Source organism: Xenopus laevis, chromosome 1S (assembly GCF_017654675.1).
Source record: "Xenopus laevis strain J_2021 chromosome 1S, Xenopus_laevis_v10.1, whole genome shotgun sequence".
In the NCBI taxonomy this organism is placed as follows: domain Eukaryota; kingdom Metazoa; phylum Chordata; class Amphibia; order Anura; family Pipidae; genus Xenopus; species Xenopus laevis.
The window spans coordinates 88,277,643-88,301,150 of record NC_054372.1 but is presented as its reverse complement, the minus strand read 5'-3'; the positions used below and the strand labels follow the sequence as shown (position 1 = coordinate 88,301,150).

The 23,508-nt window shown below is 36.4% G+C and overlaps 1 protein-coding gene across 4 annotated transcripts in view; it reads left to right on the top strand.

Moving 5' to 3' along the window:
• Positions 1-23,508, top strand: part of LOC733328 (poly [ADP-ribose] polymerase tankyrase-1) — an 88,623-nt gene that overhangs the window by 42,600 nt on the left and 22,515 nt on the right. The window contains exons 6-15 of one of the 4 annotated variants that reach the window (XM_041579869.1): positions 5,078-5,172; positions 9,809-9,875; positions 11,833-12,019; positions 13,001-13,122; positions 16,302-16,393; positions 16,999-17,077; positions 18,211-18,382; positions 19,047-19,126; positions 20,452-20,594; positions 21,301-21,466. In XM_041579869.1, the coding sequence (XP_041435803.1) occupies positions 5,078-5,172; positions 9,809-9,875; positions 11,833-12,019; positions 13,001-13,122; positions 16,302-16,393; positions 16,999-17,077; positions 18,211-18,382; positions 19,047-19,126; positions 20,452-20,594; positions 21,301-21,466 (1,203 nt within the window). Of the gene's footprint in view, positions 1-5,077; positions 5,173-9,808; positions 9,876-11,832; positions 12,020-13,000; positions 13,123-16,301; positions 16,394-16,998; positions 17,078-18,210; positions 18,383-19,043; positions 19,127-20,448; positions 20,595-21,300; positions 21,467-23,508 lie in introns of all 4 variants that reach the window. The other 3 variants (XM_018243579.2, XM_018243580.2, XM_018243578.2) reach the window with 3 other exon arrangements.

The window sequence follows — 23,508 nt, the reverse complement described above, 5'->3', positions numbered from 1 at the left end:
TATACTGTTGTGTTGCACTGGTAAAACTTGTGTGTTTGCTTCAGAAACATAGCTAAAATATATATACAGGTATGGGGTCCTTTATCCAGAAACCCGTTATCCAGAAAGCTCTGAATTACGGAATGGCCGTCTCCCATAGACTCTATTATAATTAAATAGTCCATATTTAAAAATGATTTCCTTTTTCTCTGTTATAATAAAACCGTACCTTGTATTTAATCCAAACGAAGATATAATTAATTAATTAATTATTGGAAGGAAAACCAGCTTTTTAGGTTTATTTAATGTTTACATGATTTTCTAGTATTCTTAAGGTATGAAGTACGGATAAACAAAGTTCTCTCTCTCTCTCTCTCTCTCTCTCTCTCTCTCTCTCTCTCTCTCTCTCTCTCTCTCTCTCTCTCTCTCTCTCTCTCTCTCTCTCTCTCTCTCTCTCTCTCTCTCTCTCTCTCTCTCTCTCTCTCTCTCTCTCCCCCTCTCCCTCTCCCTCTCCCTCTCCATCGAATAAACTACCCCCTTCTTGTAAAATATAAGGATATCATAAGTTACTGAGCAGTTTCATGACCATATAAAAGCACAAAGCCAAGTGCTTTTATACAGGTCATGGACCTCCGAGGTAACTAACTAATATCCTCATAAACTGTCATTATTTATTATGATACACAAGTTTCAGTGAGTCACGTGAAAGAAATTACATCAGAACTCACTGTTTATAACTGGTGACATCAGAACTCACCATTTATAAGGATATAATTTGAACTTCATAGACCAATCATTAGAAAAGGTATTTTAGGTGGCCAATTGCAAGTTGTGCGTCTGTTTGACTCTCTCCTGAAGAGTGACAGCATGGGATCCTCAAAACAACTCTCAAAAGATCTGAAAACAAAGATTGTTTAGTATCATGGCTTAGGGGAAGCCTACAAAAAGCTATCTCAGAGGTGTCTGTTTCAACTGTAAGGAATGTAATCGGGAAATGGAAGGCAGAGGCACAGTTGCTGTAAAACGTTTGTAATTTTTCTTTATGTATGGGAGTCATTTTGTCCCAAGATGAAGCCTAGTTCAATAAGCCTTTATATTTCCTAACCTGAAATGACATTGCTATAGTGAAGAATACATAGTGAATAAAGTACCCCCTCTTGTAAAATATAAGGATATTAGAAGTTACCGAGGAGTTTCATGACCATATAAAAACACGAGGCCGAAGGCCGAGTGTTTTTATAAAGGTCATGGAACTCTGAGGTAACTTCTAATATCCTCATATTTTGCAACTGGGGGTACTTTATTTATTATAATACACAAATTTCAGTGAGTCATGTGACAGAAATGACATCACTACTCACCGTTTATAACTGATGACATCAGAACTCACCGTTTATAAGGATATAATTTACAGGATATTCATGGCTTTTGTGTATTATAATGCATTACAATTCTCATGAGAGCAAAAAGGGCTGTCAGGCTGTTTGAAGAAGCTACAGCAGATGGTTTCAGTATGGTTATGTTTACAGCTGTGAAAAAAGTGTGATATGCTGTCATCAGTTCAATATATATAAACCTCTAGCAATATATTGCAGGTATATTGTGCATCGATGCCTTAGCTCAGTACAGAGCATGTGCAATGAATTAGTAGAAAAGAAGATGGGAAGCACATATAGGCACAGATCTTTACTAGTAAAGGGCTGCAGTTGCCTTGGGTTGGTACAGAAGCCCAAAATGTAATGTACAATATTTCTACCCTAATTCTTTAGTTCTTAAAGATTACTGGAATGTTGCTTAGAATTCATAATAGCAGAGTTAAATTAAAAACAAATGCACTGTGATAAAAGGGGGCACAGAGAACTGCTGGGCATCCTTTAGGATTTCATAGTTTGATGTTTCATAAATCAGCACCATAATGTAGCAATTTATTTATTTAAAAAAAAAGTATTCACAGCAAATTGCCTTTGTATTACCTAACTAAATCATTCAGTTACTGTACAGAGGTGAAAATGTAGTCTTTTACTTGTGTTCGTTTTAGTTATTATTATAATAATAATTATAGGTCACTTTCCATTGCATTTACATCATTAATTCAAATCACATTTTCTACTTAAACCAGTACAGTACAGGATCAGTTATCCAGAAACCTCTTCTCCAGAAGTACTTAAAAGCCGTCTCCCATATACTCCATTGTATTCAAATATTTAAAATTTTATAAAAAAGGATTTCCTTTTTCTTTATACAGGTATAGGATCCCTTATCCGGAAACCCGATATCCAGAAAGCTCCGAATTACAGAATGGCTGTCTCCCATAGTCTCCATTTTATCCAAATAATCCAAATTTTTAAAAATGATTTCCTTTTTCTCTGTAATAATAAAACAGTAGCTTGTACTTGATCCCAACTAAGATATTATTAATCCTTATTGGAAGCAAAACCAGCCTATTGGGGTTATTTAATGTTTAAATGCATTTCTAGTAGACTTAAGGCATGAAGACCCAAAATACGGAAAGATCCATTATCTGGGAAAACCCCAGGTCCCGAGCATTCTGGATAACAGGTCCCATACCTGTAGTAATAAAATACACGCAAAGATTCGATCGTACGAATACTCGATTCTAGAATCTTTTTATAACGCACTTAATTTAAAGGTCTTTAAGCAAAAGTTAGATTTAGGAAATTATGAACCAGGTTTAAAAGTGTCCCCCCCCCTTTTTTTTTTTTTTACCCAAAATTGTTTTTCTTCTGCATTTTAAACAATATAGTACAGGGTTCCTATGTTTTGCCAACTTTTTCAAATTCTCATGTGAAATGCAGAAATATAACTATTTATAAATACACATATGCATAGTTAATTTGAAAACCGCACAGATATTTCCTCTATTGGGAATATAGAGGAGGGTATTTTCCTGAGAGACGTAAACGGGGGTTCCTCAGCAACCTCAGACCATCTGGTACTGTACACTGTTTTAATGTTTTCTGCCTTGCATTACATTGTTTCAACAGTCTGAGCCATCAGGGTAAAGAATTGAAAGAGACAGACAAACACTGCCTTCAATAACATTACAAATAACTAGGGATGCACCGAATCCAGGGTTCAGATTGGGATTCGACCAGGATTCAGCCTTTTTACAGCAGGATTCTGCCGAATCCTTCTGCTGAACCGAATCCGAATCCTCATTTTCATATGCAAATTAGGGTCAGGAAAGGAAATCGCGTGCCTTTTTGTCACAAAACAAGAAAATAAAAACATCACCGTAAACTATTAAGTGCCCCTGGCATGAGAAAAAGACACTTCCCATTTGTTTTTCTTATGTAACGCAACACATGCACTGTATCAAACCTGTACAGTGGACTTTGGTGGCAATTACTGTAAATAACAATATGCTGTAATAATATTCATAATGTTATTTAATATACTTGTTAACTCATTTTTTAAAAAAAAATCTAAAATTTCCCAAATAGTACAGTGATTAAATAAAAATAGAAAGTGTGGTAACGCACAATATGCAGTAGCTTATGAAGCATCTCCTGATTTTTTTTATCGTCTTGATGTGCTGATTCACCCACGTATTGTAAGATTTCATTCTGTAGCTTGTCAACCTTTAGAAGGTGGGATAACATGTGAACCAGACACTTTAAGAAAAACCACTGAAATAACTATCATCTATTTAATGGAAGGCTAAACTTGTCTTTAGTTTTGGAATTTGTTTTAACAGTGATACTTCTAACAAATTGTTCATTTGTGAAGGCCATTACTGAAAGGGGTTGTTCACCTTTAAATTAACTTTTAATATGATGTAGAGAGTGATATTCTGAGACAATTTGCAATTTTATTTTTTATTATTTGTGGTTTTTGAGTTATTTAGCTTTTTATTAAATTTCTTCAATTTGCATCTTAACCAATCTGGTAGCTAGGGTCCAAATTACCCTAGAAACCATGCATTGGTTTGAATAAGAGACTGGAATATGAATAGGAGAGGGCCTGAATAGAAGGATCAGTAATAAAAAGTAACAATAACAATACATTTGTAGCCTTACAGAGCATTTGTTTTTTAGAAGGGGTCAGCGACACCCATTTGAAAGCTGCGAAGAGTCAGAAGTAAAAGGCAAATAACTATAAAACTATAAAAAAAAAAATAATGAAAACAATTGAAATGTTGCTTAGAATTGGCCCTTCTATAATATAATAAAAGTCACCTTAAAGGTGAACCACCTTTAGCCTTTTGTATGTAGTATTACATAGATTATACATTTCATAAGGCTCTTCTCCAGTGGGGTTTACAGGAAGTTAAAGGAGAAGGAAAGACAAGCTACTCACTTACCTGCTACCTTGGGCTGGCACTCTTCCTTTTCAGAAAATGCATCAAGCCAGATTGTTGTTTGAAGAGAGCCATACCTTCCTATTGTTCTTGTATTACACTCATTCCTGTACCATCCTTGGAACTGTATGCAAAATATAGAACTTATTCGCATGGCATACTTCAAGCTTCAGTAGAAACAAGATGATAGCACTCCTCCAACAGTACCCCAGGCTGGTGCATTTTTTTGAGGAGGAGGCTTGCCAGCTGGGGGTAGCAGGTATGTAATTGGAAAAACTAGACCTAACAGGTTGTGAAACCCCAGTGATATTACCTTTCCTTTACCGGATCAAGTTAAAAAAAAGTGATATCTCTAATAAATACAAGTTGTTGTGCTTAGCCAATTTCAAATTGACTGTATTTAGCCCATTATCTGCCAGGGCCTTTAATTTTACTATGGCACATGTTGCCAGACGGCACATAAAATGGCATGGCTCAAAAAGCACTCCAAACACATGAAACCTATGCCAGTGGCGGTCAGGTCCTTAAAGGGGATGTAAAGGCAAAAAAATAAAATCCCATTTGTACTTTCTTTAATGAAAAAGAAACCTATCTCCAATATACTTTCAATTAAAAAATGTATTTTATAAGAAACCTGACTGTATACAGTCACCTTCCCCCTTTGTTTTATTTGCTCTAACTGCTGTGGATAACAAAATAAACCATGTATTGCTGTTTGATAATGTGTGATAATTGTTTGGTGAGTACCTAAGGACATTTGTCTTTTCTTGATTCTAGTCTACGCCTTTACACCTTGCAGCCGGTTACAACCGTGTACAGATTGTCCAGCTTTTGCTTCAGCATGGTGCAGATGTTCATGCAAAGGATAAAGGGTAAGTAAGTAAGAGAAAATAGTTCTTGCTATGTTAACAGAAATGTTATTGAGTTAATATAGTTATCTACCTTGATGTGAAAAAGTATTAATCCTTATTTCAAAATTACTGGTAAAGTTGATATAGTAAATATCCTTACTCATTTATGCATTGTGTAATTTAAATACAGTTAGACTCTGCATTGATCACGCGTTCAAATATTTAAAATTAGATCCAGGGCAGATTAGAAAATCATTAGAGTGGATCTTGGAACAATCTGTCTTATTTTATTTGGTTTGCTCTGTTGTTGAAGTCTGTGGTATCACAATGAGTAGACGGATAGATCTCTTTAAGGCCTTTAGAAATAAGCTTATAGATGCCGAAGTCTGGCAAGGAATTTAGAAAGACTTTAGAAAGACAAGCAATTGAATATTAATTATTCTGTGGTCTGGAAGATCATAGAAAAGAGAATATTTTAAACATAATTTGGCACAGTATCAGAAGACCTGTTTGGTGGGAAAAAAAATATTTCAGCAGACGAACATGTTAAAGGAAAACGATACCCACAAACAATGTAGGTCTCTATAAACAGATATTGCATAAAACAGCTCATATGTAAAACCCTGCTTCATGTAAATAAACCATTTTCATAATAATATACTTTTTCGTAGTATGTGCCATTGGGTAATCATAAATAGAAAATTGCCATTTAAAAAAATAAATAAATAAATAAGGGCCACCCCCTGGGATTGTATGATTCACTGTGCACACAAACATACCAGCAAACCATACTTGTTAGGTCACATGAGCCAATTAACAGACAGAGCTCTGTCATTTGCTTCAACACTTCTTCCTGTTACAGTTGGAGTTGTAGTATTTCTGGTCAGGTGATCTCTGAGGCAGCACACAGAAATGGTGGCTCAAGGCAAGAGATGTAAAAGGGCAATATTTACTTAAATATATAGACCAGTTTGGTTGCTTAAGTGTTTATTTTGGGGGTATAGTTTTCCTTTAACAGCTGTAGCGATGGAAATGTTATGTTTGGGGCTGCTTTGCAGTATCAGGGCCTGGACAGCTCACCATCATAGAATTCACTATGAACTCTTCAGTGTACCATAGGGTGTTTAAGTATACTGTAAGACCATCTGTCAGAATATTAAAGCACATTCGAAAGTGGACCTGGCAGCATGACAATGACTCTAAACAACAAACAGGCTGTAAATTTAAGAAAACCCTTAATCACTGCACAACTGAGAAAATTTAGCTTGAAGTAGTGGGAAAGCTAATGTCAGAGACCTCCTATATGAAGTATTCAAAACCAAGAGTTTAATATATATATTCTTGATAATGGTCTGAGAAGGAGACCGAAACGTTGGCCTGTTTTTAAGTAATAAAGTATGTTTAATTTTTAAAGTAACCTTGTCTTACACGTTCCTGGTGTGCACCCATTTACATCTATATATATATATATATATATATATATATATATATATATATATATATATATATATATATATATATATATATATATATATATATATATATATATATATATATATATATATATATAAAATGGGACCGAAACGTTGGACAAATAAATATTTTTTTCTTTTTACATTTATTGGCTTTTTTTTGTACAAATCCTGTGAGTGCCATCGTTCTGTATGTTTTACTAATTATTCACGCATGTGCACCCAGGTCTGGACTATTTTCAAAATGTGCGGCCCACACACGCTGCTCTAAATATGCTCTATAGAGAATAAAACTTCACATTTAATTTCTTATATGAAGGCCTTGGAGTGCAGTTTGTTTGCCTATTTTATATATAGATAGAGAGATAGAGAGATAGAGAGATAGAGAGATAGAGAGAGAGAGAGAGAGAGATATACAATATCAAAACAGGGGGGTTGTGGGAGCACTCTAAAGGCTTTAAAGTATATATATATATATATATAAGTATAATAAATGCTATTGCATATGTACCCAAAACAAGGGTTATTTTGTTACAAAGTTATGATCATAAAATTGATAAGCCACCATACCACGTCAAGGTAAACCCCGAATGGCGGTCCCTAACTTGTTTTATATTTTATGTGCATTTTAGCATTACCTGTAATCAATGTCCGTTGAACGCTGTTTTTTCACTGAGGGCTAAATCCTCCCCAGCCAGCAATCAGGCTTTTAAAGGAGAGATATTCCCAAAACAAACGCCCAATTTTAAAAGCATAGGATCACCACTAATTTGGGTACATATGCAATAGCATTTATTATACTTATATATATACTTTAAAGCCTTTAGAGTGCTCCCACAACCCCCCTGTTTTGATATTATATATATATATATATATATATATATATATATATATATATATATATATATATATATATATATATATATATATATATATATTATATATATACTGTCCAAGAAGAAAGGTGCACAGCAGGATTTTTAATAAGTTAAAACTTCACGTTTATTAAATATATTAAAAAGAACCGGCCAAATTTCGGTCTGTCTCTAAGACCTTTATCAGTATAGTCAAATCGTGACCCACCAATACCTCCGTATTGCTGTTCTTTACCTAGACGGATGTTCTCCACCTCAAGTGCATATGAAAATTGTTCAGTGACTGCCACACCTTCACTCAATGCACAACACACATGCACACCCTATGAAATCACCTCCCATTCGTCCACCACTTAGTCCAACCGGAACCTCCTTAGTGTCTCTGTGTTCATCCTGTCCGGTGTTCTTATGCCCCTGAGTAATATCTCACTTTCAAATCAGCCCGCGGCTGCGAATTGCAGTCCTCGCTGCCTAACTTACCAGCAGTCTTCCAAATAGCAGACGAACGTGCAACCCCCGTATAGTGCATCCTTCACCAATTGCAAACACCCGTTTGACCCCACCTTAACCACTGCTTACTAAATTATATAACAAAGAATATGCCCAATTAGTCTAATAGATATAAATAACAAAAGATGCACCTTAAACAATATGGTACAGTTCACATCCACTATTCCACACCAGATAGTGTATTGCCCAACTATCCTGTAATAATTCAATGTCAAAACAAGACAAGTACCGGTATGTTTATTCCACAGAAAATGAGATGCCACAGGAGTATGAGCTTTACCAGTCTCCAGTGCCAGGTGTATTGCACTGCTATGGTTCGCTATCGGTTCTCACAGGCTGGTGATTGTTTTCCCCACGTAGAATAGGCCACAGGGGCATTTGATGAAATATATCAAATACTCTGACGTACAAGTCAGTCTGTGTTTAATCAGCTTCCCCGTTTGTGATTAAACATGCGCCCTACCATAAGGTTACTGCATGTAATGCATGAGGGACACCTGTAGCACCCATTCCTAGATGTGGGAAGCCAGGTTTTGGGCACCACACTGATAGCAGTGGACAGAGTTAGTTTTAACCAATAAATCACGAAGATAGCGCCCCCTCTTATACGCAATGCGTGGATGTGTAAACGTAGGAGGCACCGACCAGTGTCCGTGTACTGCTCTTGTCATTGGTCTACTATCGGGTGTGTACATAGTGAGGAACGTCAGTCTCTCATCGGTAATTTTGGTCCCCCTATCCCAGGGTTTGTCCAACAGTTCCTCTTGTGTATGCTCGAGTGCTTTAGCCTTGCATTTCAGCAGTTTGTGTAGGTTATAACCCCTCTGTAAAAATCCAGTGATCAACGCATCAAGTTGTTTAACCAGATTTGTATATTCAGAGTTGTTTCTCACCATGCGAATGATTTGAGAGAAGGGGATACTCTTCAGGATATGTGGTGGATGGCACGAGGAGTGCAATAGTAATGTATTCCGGTTGTGAGTTTCCTATAGGTAGTGGAGGGCAGTGAGTTCAATTCCCTTACTACCAATTTTCTCCATCTGTACTCTATAACCACATTCTACCCCCGCTCTCTATTCCCTGCACACTGCTATATTGATTTTTGCTGATAACCAACAAACTGGTAACAAAGCGGTTGCCTAGCAATGCAACTTGGCCCCAAATACACGAACCGTGGGTATATATTCCGTGGGGTGGTGGGTCCCTGGTTGTTTGTTGTATACTCCTGACAAAGAACCCTGTGAGGATTCAAAACATTGAGCCAAATAAAGAATTTTTTGCTACATAAAGAAAGATCCTGTAAGTGCCGCAATCTTACTTACTGATATACTGTATATATTTTTCATGCGGGCACCCGGGTATAAAGTGAATAGGTTGTGAAACTTATGCTGCACGGTGGGGCATATCTAAGGGCAAACATAGAGCTCACCAGAAGGACATTCAACAGCTCTCTATTCATTTGTTGTTTTAGGGGTTATTTTAGCTAGACTTTAACCTTTGATAAATACTCGGTCATAGTTGTAGCTGTAAAAAAAACATGCTGCTGCTGAGGGTGCTTTTTGCTTGACTGGTGTTACAATTTTTTGCATCTAACTGAAACAGTTTTAATAGCATTTTTAACTCTGTTTTAAAGGAGTTGTCTGTGCTTTTAATTATATTAAACCTATCAAAGTTAATATTTTTTGTAGATATCCAATTATAAAATGTGTACTGCTATAATTATCATTAGCAAGAGAATGCAATTAACTAATAAAACTCTTGTGAAATAAATTAAATTAACAATATATTTTGTACACTTAGAGGACTGGTGCCTCTGCACAATGCTTGCTCCTATGGACACTTTGAAGTCACAGAATCACTGCTCAAGGTGAGTACATATGTTCAGGTAATCTTCCTTTACACCAAAAATGCAGATTAATTACTTTACTATATGATGGGATTCTTCAGAACTTATCTGTTTTCTACTTTATATCATGTGCTTGAATGCACAGCAGCTTGTTTATATAAACTGTAGTAGAGTTTCTGAAGCAAACAAACACATTTTACCAGTACAGTACTACAGTACATTGTATTGCCATTCCTTTAAAGGAGAAGGAAAGGTTTTGTGCACTTGGGGGTGCCAATTGTTAGGCACCCCCAAGTGATTGTATTGACTTACCTAAAACCTCGGGCCGGTGCTCCTATCAGCAGAAAACTGCACCGGCTGGGGTTATACCAGTGTGCACCACAGAGCGATTCTCTTCTGTCTTCCTCTTTCCGTCACACGGCTGTGCATGCGTAGTAGTAAGAAAAGCCGAACTTTAACTAAAAAGTTGGCTATTTCGTTCAACTGCGCATGCGTTTGCCCTGGGAAATTTGAAGAAAGAAGACGCCAGAAGACGATCGATCCGTGGTGCTCACTAGTATAACCCGGGCTGGTGCAGTTTTCTGCTGATAGGAGCACCGGCCCGAGGTTTCATGTAAGTCAGTACAATCACTTGGGGGTGCCTAACATTTGGTGCCCCCAATTGCCCCAAGCCTTTCCTTCTCCTTTAAAACACTTTTTTTGGTGTTACTGTTCCTTTGAGGGTGACAATATGTCCTGCATGCCATTGCCCTAGAGCAGCTGAATCCTTCAGGAGAGGTGTCAGAGAGCACTTTTATTTTGTTATTATTCTGAGGCAAGCCTAAACAGACAAGGCTCATCTGATGGGAGGGACTAGGAACATGACTTTGCAGGGCAGCAGTGAAGAAAGACTGAAGCTTATCAAAGTACAATTCAGGAGACTGGTGAACTCCTGAAAGTTAATTAGAAGTACAAGGAAACACTGATAAACCAGGTTTTACTATTCAGTTGTCCCCGTCCATGACATTTCACAAACCATGAGTTTGTATTGCCGTACAGATCTTAAAGGAGAATTCAACCCGTAATAAAAAAAAAACACCTGCCCCTACCCTGGGTAGACCTCCCCCAGCCTACCTGCCCCCCAGGCAAATGCCCCTAATTTTTTACTCACCCCTCCATGCAGATTCTGGCCTCCGGGTTCACGGGTGCCATCTTCTTTCTTCTGTCTTTTTCTGAATTTTCGGTGCATTCACAGTTGGAGTAAAGTTCCGGTCCTGAACCACTGCGCATGCGCCGAAAGTCATGGAAACTTAAGAAAAATTTTAAAGTCTACCCAGGGTAGGGGGGAGGGTTTTTTTTATTACGGGTTGATTTCTACTTTAATTTATTTAAAATCTGCTGCTTTCTTCATCACAGTCATCAACACAGTGTTACAAAGATGGCAGCCAAATAACTTGAGCACATGTGCCAAATTTTTCCTTCTCGCTGCCTTGGATAAGGCAAATCCTGGTTTTGATATTCTGCACAGAATCCCAGTCATGGTTTTGGCTTAGACCACTGCATTATGGGAAAATTGTATTGTGCAAGTAATGGATACTTTAACATGAATGACTGTGGTACAGTGGTATTGTGCAGGACTAAGAAGAATCCACAGAGCCACAGTTTAGACTAAAAATTTTACGCTTTATCTTTATTGGGTTGCCTTGTCCTTTAAGATAAATATTCAGTAAAGTATTATGTGCAAGGAAGATTTAATAGATGTGATTTGAAAAAGCATGCTTTCCTTCAACTGCATGTGGTTTAAACATGTGGACAGACCATATGCAAATGTGACTTCTGATTAATAAAATTTTTTTATATATTAAAGTATCATTTATATATAGTAATTTAAATTGGTAGCACACATAATTAAGTTGTTACAACTATTTATACAGTATTTTGCTTCCTTGCAATTTGTGCTTTGCCTTATTGTGCAGTAACAATATTGGTTATTTTTCAGCACGGGGCTTGTGTTAATGCCATGGATCTTTGGCAGTTCACACCATTACACGAAGCTGCATCTAAGAATCGAGTGGAAGTCTGCTCTCTGTTGCTGAGCCACGGTGCAGATCCAACATTAGTCAACTGTCATGGAAAAAGTGCTGTTGATATGGCTCCTACACCAGAGCTCAAAGAAAGGCTGTCTTGTAAGTTCAACTTAAAAAAAACATTTTAATTCAGACTTGGTGCCATTTGAAACATATATGCTGTGAAATAATAATTGTGTGTGTTTATAAATAATGCACTCATACTTACCTTGAGGGAAGATGTGTTATTATAATTGTGTGTTTTTATAAATAATGCACTCATACCTTACTTACCTTGAGGGAAGATGTTGTGTTATACATCTTCCTGTCTTGGTGTCAGAAGATAGAGAAACAAATTTTCTTACATTCTAACAAATACCTGCAATGCTTGATCTTCCTGCTCCCTTGAATGTCGAGAGTTTTCAGAAATGTTATCTGAAGTGGTGTTTTATGTGGGTTTTTCTGTTTGTGTGTGTGAGCATGTGCACAATTCTTCCCTGACATAAATGAACAGAACTGAAATGGTTATTTTTTATGTTTTGAATAGAGTCAGAAGAAGCTAAAAGTTCTACAATGCCCTTAGCTCTGTTTATACCTCATCTCAAGCAGTCTGAACATACACTTGAAGTATTACGCTATTAGGGCTTGATAGCATCACTGCCTGCTCCTCCTGTCTTTTCTAGTCTGATGATTTTTTCATAATACATTAAGTGGGCAGTTGTGGGTTGTACCTGTAATGCTTGAGACCTGGGGTTATCTGGATAGGTGGACTTTCTGTCCCCATTTCTGTTGGAATTATATCATTGTTGGGCCAGTGTGTGTCACATTGATGTCTGTACCTAATGACCCTTAGGCTCTAAATGTAAGAGGTAATATACTGGCTTATATAGTAGTGATTTTATATGTAGCATTACTCAAACTACATTGTGTTCTAATCCAAATGCATGAATGTGTGTTTCACTCAAATGGAACTTCAACAGCATAATGTTATGGTGGTGCATGACAGTATACATTAACTTACATCAGCCATGTATATGTATACAATTTTTCATCTTTTCATTTTAACAAAGAAATAACACAAAGTTTTAAATTAAATTGCAGATGAATTCAAAGGACATTCTTTGCTTCAGGCAGCTAGAGAGGCAGACCTGGCGAAGGTGAAAAAGACACTTGCTTTGGAGATCATTAATTTTAAGCAGCCGCAGTCACACGAGACCGCACTGGTGAGTGCAGATGTCAAGGTTCTTCTTACTAAGTGGTGTAATAATGAAATATGAGCTGCAAAATAACAGGCATGGGATTTTGGTACACATGGAATTTAACAATTTGAGTGTTGCCTTGGTTATGACTGATATCACAGAAAAGTAAATCACCGGCACAGTGTTGGTAATACTAGCATGGAGAACCCTCGTTTGTTTATTGCGGATGCAACGTTTCTGGGGCGTAACCCCTTTGTCAAGCATACTGGATATTAGTGCATATAGAATTTAAAAGTGTTCCAATTAAGGTTAATAAATGAACATGTTAAAACATAATCATTCTTAATAATTGTGAACAGTGTACAATTGATTATAGCGAAAAAAGATTAATAAAGACCAATAAAAATTAAAAAAAAGTCTAGCAAGGTTTCTCCTTGCTAGTATTACCCACGCTGTGCCAGTGATTTCATTTTCTGTGATATCGTATTAAGGCTGTCATTTCCTCCTTCATCAAGCACCGGGGATTCTCAATTGTCAGGGTGTGCGACTTCCTTTTCCAGAAGTTAATATGATAGTCATGTTTATTCTAAATTTGATGAAATAAAGCTTTAATGAACACCGTGAGGAATGGTGTTACTATATGTATGAGATGCTTGCATGTTCTTTTTATTCTTTTTGGCATAAAAATGGTTTGTTTTCGTAAAGTCTCCAGCTGCAACAGTGCTGCATGACAGTATACATTAACTTTATTTCATGAACTGCTGTGGTTTCTATAAATGTCCTTCAATAAACAGTCATAGATTTACTTTTAATCGTCAGTGCAGTATGCAGCCTCCAAATCAGTGCTTCGGTAAACAAGAACGTTCAATAGCCAAGGCTGGTCATAGAAAGAAAAGCTTGGCTACATATGTCCTGTGAGTGTTGAATTTTACCAATATACAGTCATACTGTATGAAAAAGTTTGGGAACCCCTCTTAATTCTTTGGAGTTTTGATTATCATTGGCTGAGCTTTCAAAGTAGCAACTTCCTTTTAATATATAACATGCCTTATGGAAACAGTAGTATTTCAGCAGTTTCATAAAGTTTATTGGATTAACAGAAGATATGCAATATGCATCATGAGATATTACATCAATACTTAGTTGAGCCTTCTTTTTCAAATGTAACAGCCTCTAGATGCCTCCTATAGCCTCTGATGAGTGTCTGGATTCTGAATGGTGGTATTTTTGACCATTCGTCCATACAAAATCTCTCCAGTCTGTTAAATTTGATGGCTGCTGAGCATGGACAGCCTGCTTCAAAGCATCCCATAGTTTTTCCACAATATTAAAATCGGGGGACTCCCTCTGCATAAATGGCATTGTAGATTGTAGGTGTGTTTAGGGTCATTGTCTTGTTGGAATATCCAACTTCTGCGTAACTTCAACTTTGTGACTGATGCTTGAACCTTATCCTGAAGAATATGTTGATATTGGGTTGAATTCATCTGACCCTCGACTTTAATAATGGCCCCAGTCTCTGAACTAGCCACACAGCCCCACAGCATGGTGGAACCTCAACCAAATTTGACAGTAGGTAGCAGGTCTTTTTCTTGGAATGCGGTGTTCTTCCGCCATGCAAAGTGCTTTTTGTTTTGACCAAATAACTAAATTTTTGTCCCTTTAGTCCAAAGCACTTTGTTCCAAAATGACTGTTGCTTGTCTAAATGAGCTTTTGCATACAACAAGCGACTCTGTGTTTGCATGAGTGCAGAAAGGGCTTCTTTCTCATCACCCTGCCATACAGATGTTCTTTGTGCAAATTGCGCTGATTGTAAAACGATGTACAGATACACCATCTGCAGCAAGATGTTCTTGAAGGTCTTTGGAGGTGATCTTTTGGATTGATTTTTGCACAGCCAGTTTTTCACATTTGGTTTAGATACATAAAACTGAATACTGCTTCACTAAAAATCTTTGTTCAGAAAACACCCCAGTGTCATGTTCCTGGGAAATGAGAGATACCACTATTATATTTTTTTGTTTAAAGTGGAGTAAATTATTATGCAGACTGAGAGGGGTTCCCAAACTTTTTCATATGACTGTATTTAGTGTACAGTACATTTTACATTTTTCAGCGGAGCAGAAAAAAAAGTGTAAAATCCAGGGATAATGTCATTTTGGGAACTGGATTAAAGCAACTTATTCTTCAAGTAATGAAAGTATGGGAAGCACTGGAGTTAGTTTTACTTTGAAATACACTATTTACTGTGTTAATGACAAGGGTTGAGCATTCCAGCATTGATGTTACACTATGGAATAGGATGCACAAGACAGGTGACAAACAGCCACTTTTGGGAACATCAGGACAACATTTTGGTGTAAAATCCAGGAAAACAAAAAAAAAGAAACTCACTGTGTAAAATGGGGAAAGCGTAAAATCAGGCTATGAAAAATTGAGGTTTCGCTGTATGGATATATTGATCTGCAAGCCACAGATGTGTGCATTTTAAACATTTCAAGTTTTTGTTTCTATTTTATTACACTTACTGTTTTGAAAGACGATATGATAAACTGGGATCTGAGTACATTTTTAAAATGTGTCAGCATACTGGTTCATCCAGATTGGTCTCCCATATTACGACCTATATCTACGGCCTTTTAAAGAAATTGTCCAGCACGCTGAGCATGACAAAATTTTATTTATGCTCATAGACATGCGTTTAGGAAATTATTTTCTTTTTACTTGATAAGTGTATTTTTTAAAGGTTTCTCTTTAGCTTAAAGTGGAAATATGTAAGGCAGTAGATTGCTACAGTTGTGTTTGTATTACCTACAGAAAGTTTGCAATTTTTGGAAGCTGTTCTAGGTTTCAGCCTGGTGTACCAAGCAGACAATTTATTCCCTGGCTTCTTACTCCTATGATGACATGGGCATTGCTCATCCTTGGCACTGCAGTTATAAAATCGAAATTGTTTTCAGTGGAGCATAATTTGCCATTGATCACCCTCTTGCTTTTTCCTCAGCAGGGCTGCTATCTGAGCCGGTATTTTGATAAATAACTGAAGGATTTGTGCTGTTTAGTTTGCAGGCAGGCATCGTACAATACGTAACAGATATTATTGGACTCATAGAATGTTACAGTATAGAAGGGTACCATCAGATATATTATGTGCACAATTAATTATGTTTGTCTACACCTTTATACATTTCCTATTTTGCAGCACTGTGCAGTGGCCTCCTTGCATCCCAAGAGGAAGCAGATAACAGAATTGCTTCTTAGAAAAGGAGCCAGTGTCAACGAAAAAAACAAGGAGTACGTAATTTACCACAATATCTATTAGATATGTCATTCTTGGGTAAAGCTGTAGCTTCTGTGTAAATAAAAGAAAAAAAAAAAGATTGTTTTATCTTCTTTAAGAATTTTGTCTACCGTAATTCTGATGGCACATGGGCCTTTTGACCCATACCCATGTATGGAAAAAGTTCAGACAAGAAAGACCTAACAGCTGGTGTGTTTACAGACAGCTGAGCTACAATTTAAATATGAGTGGGGCAATACAGCCTCTCAAAGTAACTAGGTAGCTGTTTTCAGTTCATATCATGCATTTTTCAGAAACACATCTTTTCCAATAAAGAAATAAAAGATAAGAAGATGGCCTAAGTCAGGGTAAGCTTCATCAGAGAACTTTGCTTTTAGAGATCATTTTAAATATGTAGCGAGGAAGGCCAGAGACTTGGGTTAGTTGGGTGCAATATCATATAAGAACAAATTACATCTTTTATGGGGTCTTGTCTGAGAAATTTTAAAGAGCTTAATTTTTTATTTTATCTGCAGTTTGGATTTTTTTTTATTTCAAAAGGAACATACATTTCAGTTTTGTTCATTAGTAACCGTTTTCGTTCTCTTTTTTCTTTTAGTTTTATGACCCCATTGCATGTAGCTGCTGAAAGAGCGCATAATGATGTTGTGGAAGTCCTCCATAAGCACGGTGCAAAGGTAAACATATATTAATTGCATCTGAAACATTATTATCTAAATTGTTCAGATATTTGTTTTCCCTTTTCAAGTGAACGCTTGTGTTGGGTTTCCCCCCCCCCCCCTTTCGGGGCAGTAACCCCCTTTAAAGTAATATTTAAATCATTATTTTTAATTAAGAATTTTTTGTTATACTTTTTTTTTTTTTTAACTTCCTGGTTCTTCCAATTCTCTGTTTGAAGAGGAGAAGGTATAAAAACATATTCCTTATCTTAAAGCATAGCAAAGGCTGCACCTTAGTGAAGGGAGAGACTTGTTTTGCATAGCCCTTTAAAACGATTACCGTGTAATAGTGGGATTGGGAATTTTGCTTTAATGCTATATAGTAGGAAAAATTACAAAATACAAAAGCCCTGTAAAACACCCTCTGTACCTAATACTGGTACAGTATGCAGTAAGCTTTTTCGGGACCATCTCTTTCTTGCTGTGTCAAGCAGTTTCTATTTGCATCAATATTAGGAGGCTTGGGTGGTATTAAGTGTTTCTCTGGCAGATAAAATATACTGTAAAAAACATTATCCCCACATCCCAAATACATGATACGGTTAGAGGTCATTGACACCCCATATACAATTAAATGCTGGGACAGGCAGTAGGTATTTTATTCATACTTGCATTAAAAAAAGTTAAAGGCAGTGGATCCTGACACTCCATAGCCTCCACCCTTACCCTTTCAGAATATAGTTTAACTGAAGGCTGGAGTCAATGTAGCATCCTACAGGTCAAAATTAGCGCTGAAATTGTCTGTAGTGCTAAAAATGTGCCCTTGTGTCACTTTGTGGTTGATATTAGAATAGCACCCAAAATTCTTTAGGCTATGGGCACACAGGCTGAAGGCTCCAGCACAGTTCCAGTGTCTGGCGCTTAGTGCTCCAGAATGGAGCCTACTACCCTTGCGGGTGGGCAGCATGGGCAGCTGCTCTCAGCCTGTATATTTTTTGCAGGCTGAGAGAAGTGGCTCTGCTCCCTGTCCCATTGCTCCATTGATTTGAACCTGATCAGCCTGTGTGTGCACACACTTAGCATAGCAAAGCGGAGCGGCTGACAATGAATTTAGTTTTCTCCTGTAATAATGAAATTCTCTTTTTCTTCAGATGAATGCTTTGGATACACTTGGTCAAACAGCTTTGCACAGAGCTGCTTTGGGAGGTCACTTACAGACTTGTCGACTTCTTTTGAGCTTTGGGTCAGATGCATCTATAGTCTCTTTGCAAGGTTTTACAGCTGCGCAAATGGGCAATGAAGCTGTGCAACAAATCTTAAACGGTAAGTACAATTATATATTTTTTGACTTTCAGAAACAGACAAGATTGTACTATGACATGTATTTGCACGTATTTTTATATATTTATCCTCGAAATAGTGTTTAAAGATTGTGTTATTGGGGATGTGTGCATGGGTGAATTAAGTGTATATTATGCATTCATTTTAAACCTATAGAAAAAAATGCAATCTTTTTGAAGTTTCATAAAAAAAAAAATATAAAACCTTTTCAAATACCCTGCCTAAAGGTGGTCCTACACAGGCTGATATAAACTTCCGAACAAAGGCTGCAGCTTATTTGGCCAGCAGATGGGCCTGCCCAACCAATATCTGGTTCAAAATTGGACAAATATTGATTGGGTATGTTTTCCCATCAGGGCAGTTGGCTGCAATTGATCTGGGTGCATCGAAAGAGATCCACTCATTTGGTCATCTTGCCAGACGAGGTGATATTTAGATGTATGGCCAATTTAACAGTCTGCAGATGGTACTAAGCTGAGAAGTGATGATGTGCCCATACTTTTAGGACTGGCCTTAACATGTAACATTTACAATCAGATTATGATAGTTTTCATCTATTATGAACATGTTAAGAATATAAACTGCCTACTGGAAATCTCTTGTTAAATGTCAAATGTAATTAAATTTTCACTTGTTTTTAAAGTAGAAAGTACTCCTGTTCGCACTTCTGATGTAGATTATCGGCTGCTAGAAGCGTCAAAAGCAGGAGACCTGGACATTGTTAAGGTATGATGCCAATTGAGGCATTTGACTTGTATGTGAAGTGCAAAGTGTTGTATAAAAGCACACTGAAGCCCATACATTAAGTTCACTGTGTTGCTGCAATAAAAAAACATTGAAAGGAGATCAAGTTCAGAGTCTGTTCAAATCATGAACAAGGTTTCTTGGTTGGTTTGTGTGTGTTTCGTTAGTACAGGGGGAAGACCATTAATATAGACAGTATTGTTTCATGTGAGAAATTTACTATTCTATATAGGGTGGAGGTAATTGTTTATTGCTGTAAATTACATTTTTCCAGTCCCCATTTTTTTAGATATGCTTATTTAAAGACAAGGTTTTTTCATTGTGTCTTGTTAAGGAGTGCAGTGATTGTCATGTATATTTACATTTTATAACTAAAAAGAGACTAAGAACAGGCCATTGATCCTAAAGCTTAATGTAAAGGAATCAAATACCACCCAGGCACTGAACAAAACCCTTGTGCTGCGTGAAATGCGCATTGGGTTTTATTGTGCACCGATGGATACTATAATTCCCCCATAAGACCCAGCAGCCTTATGCAAACATCAGTGTCCTTTCTTTATGACATTGAGTTATGCGCAGGCAAGTATCACTCTACTACATTTTGGTATTTCTGAGTCTGGATTGATGTGGGTGATGTAAACTGTTGTTAACCTGGACACCCGGATTAACATAAGAGGATGTTCTACTCAGATTGCATTCTTGATTTACCCGTATCTAGAACTATGTTTTTTTGGTATTCTTAAGGACAAATGTGCTAAGCTGTAATGGGTATACTTATGACCTGCCTTTTTTTGTAATATGAGTACTAATGCTACCTGGACACTAAAGCTATCTATTTAATACCTATTGTATTTAATTAATTGGACTAATTACGATCTTAGGGTTCAGAGCAGTTGGAAAGTGCTTTCAATAATTTATTATGGGAGTTGTGGATCTCATAGAGTTTAGTTTCCTCCTAGGAATCCCTACCCTATAATACACTATTGAACTATTGTACTAACTCCATAGTAAAGGTGATGTTCTATTCAGAGTGATTGCTCCAACTGGCTAGGTTGCTGTTAACATCACTATCTTGCAACTTTTTTAGGGACTGAAATTATTCCAAGAACCTGCATAGCAGTGGACAAATATATTGTGTATATAAAATCTCTATAGGTCATGAACGCTAAAATAATGGATTTACATACAGCACTGCTTTGGAATATGTTGTTTTGAAAAAGTCATTTCAAATGCAGCTTTTAATCATGTATGTGATTTTTTATTTTATGTTTTTTTTTTCACCTGCCTGTTTTTTTCTTTAACAGCAGTTATGCAGCTCTCAGAATGTGAACTGCAGGGATCTTGAGGGACGTCATTCCACTCCATTACACTTTGCAGCTGGCTATAATCGTGTGTCTGTTGTGGAATATTTACTTCATCATGGTGCTGATGTACATGCCAAAGACAAAGGGTATTTAAAGCCTTACGTTGATTTTATGTCATGGTTTTTGTTTTCCAATATGGTGCTGTTAAACATTTAGGATGCAGGATAGTAGAGAAAATGATGCCACAGCTTGACATCAAAGATGCTTACAATTTTCTCTCTGCAAGCTTAGGAAAACTAAAATATTCTGTTTGCATTTTTCCTCCCGCATTATCTTGTTATATAGTCCTGCTATTAGTTAGCATCTCTTTACAACATTCACTTAGAAATACAAATAATGACATAAGTATACTATAATCTAGCAAGTACATTCTTTGCTGCTCCTGTGGCCTTTCTCTGCTTGTTCTGCACTGTACAATGTAATGGGACAACAAGAGTCAAACATGACATTATAATTATTGTTGTTATTATTATGCATTCACAATGTACAAGCTTATTTCTCAGCACTGTACAGTAGTAGGATGCATACATACATACAGATTACAATAGAACAATATCCAAACACTTGCAGTTTTTAGTGCCCGGTTTCATCCATTGTACCAAACATTGTTGTCATCAGACAATGTAGTGCCCAACCCAGGGAATTCTAGTTACAGCCTGAATTGCAATTAGGGTGAAATTTTTAATATCACTACATAATGCTGAACTACTTTGTATGTATCTGTAATGATTGAGCCTCAAAATTCATTAAGGTAGTACATTTCAGATGAGCTGTGCTTTCTTTTTTTAATAGCGGGTTAGTTCCACTACATAATGCCTGCTCATATGGACACTACGAAGTAGCCGAGTTGCTTGTGAGACATGGGGCATCGGTCAATGTTGCAGATCTGTGGAAATTTACTCCGTTACATGAAGCAGCTGCTAAAGGAAAATATGAGATTTGCAAACTGTTATTAAAGGTGACTGATGTACTTCATTTCAAAAAATGTGAATTTTGTTTTTATTATAGTTCTCGTTCAGAGCTAGTATTCCTGTTTTCTATAATGCATTCAAAGTGACCTTTGTCATAATTGTGCTATGATGTCAGATTTCAGTTGATTTTGCCAAATGCTAAGTACATTTCCACAAGTGTATATGGAAATCGCACGTACATTCGTTTTCATGCAAACAATAAAAACCAAGCAGACTGAAATATGTAGTGCAAGCAAGGTGAATGTATTACATTCTTAAAGGGGTGGTTTATTTTAGTATGTTAGAGAATGGCCAATGTTAAACAACTTTTCAATTGGTTTTCATTATTTATTTTTTATAGTTTTAAAGTTATTTGACTCTTTGCAACTTTCAAATGGGCGTTGCTGACTCCCTTCTAAAGAGCAAATGCTCTGTAAGGCTACACATGTATTGTTATTGCTATTTGATATTCCTGATCTTTCTATTCAGCTCTTCTCCTATTCATATTCCAATCTCTTATTCAAATCAGTGCTTGGTTGCTAGGGGAATTTGCACCCTAGCAACTAGATTGATTAAAATGCAGATTGAAGAGCTGCTGAATAAAAAGCTAAATAAGTCAAACCACAAAAAAGAAAACTAAATGCAAATTGTCTCAGAATATCACTCTCTACATCATACTAAAAGTTCTCAAATGTGAACCATACCTTTAACTCTTAATCCTTCTCATTTTGAAAAAAATTATAATTTGACTGAAACCCAAAATAGTGGATTTGATGCATGCCTACTGCAAACTAATAACTAAATGTATATAATAATATAATATGCAAATGGCTGAAGAATATAATTGCTTCTGGTTCTAATGGTAGCCACGTTGAAGGCATTAGAATCTACTTTGCCCACATAATTTCTATTCTTTGTCTCTAGCGTTTCCAATATCTATGCAAGGTTCTCAACACACCAACAACTATCATTAAATTGACAGATTGATGTGGTCATGTTCAATTTTTTTAAGAAAGTATTTAAAGGAACAGTAACAGCAAAAAAGTAAAGTGTTTTAAACGAATGGCAATATGTTGCCCTGCACTGGTAAAACTGGTGTGTTTGCTTCAGAAACTCTACTACAGTCTGTATAAACAAGCTGCTGTGTTTCATTTTTGGTGTTACTGTTGCCTTAATGCTTCCCGCCAAAAAATTTTACACTACAGATTTTTTTTTTTTTAAAGAAATGTTTGCGGCGGCCTGTTGGGTAATAGCCTGTAACTGGTTAACATCAACTCCATCATTTGTTACGGTTTTTTTCCAGACTAAAATACTGTATAAAGGATATGCTATATTTTACAGCTGTGAAAATATATATATATATATATATTTATTTATTTATTATAACTTAAAGGGATACTGTCATGGGAAAAATGTCTTTTTTTCAAAATGAATCCGTTAATAATGCTGCTCCAGCAGAATTCTGCGCTGAAATCCATTTCTCAAAAGAGCAAACAGATTTTTTTATATTCAATTTTGAAATCTGACATGGGGCTAGACATATTGTCCATTTTAGTCAGATAATTTAGATTTCAATTTTTTTCTCTAGTATAACAAAAAGTTAACTGCTTTAAGAAATAGTTAATCCTTACTGGAGGCAAAACAATCCTTTTGGGTTTATTTAATGTTTGAATGATTTTTTTGTAGACTTATGGTATGGATATCCAAATTATGGAAAGACCCCTTTTCTTGAAAACCCTTGGTCACGAGCATTCTGTATTACAGGTCAATATATGTATAACGTGTCCGGAATTGAAGACATTTGCCAAAATCTTAACTTGTTTACCTGACCTGATTTTTCTGTCTTTGATTTATATTGTGAACAAATTTGTATAAATAAAGAAATAAAAAAAAAGTAGAAAAGACCCAATTAAAATAAAGAACCTGCAATATACACTTTTGTGTGCACGATCAGTACTTTAATTGAGCCCAGCTTCAGATCTGTCACGAAAGGTTTAAACAAGCTGACTTTACATCTGCATTGTATAACTGAGAAAAAATTGTTAAAATT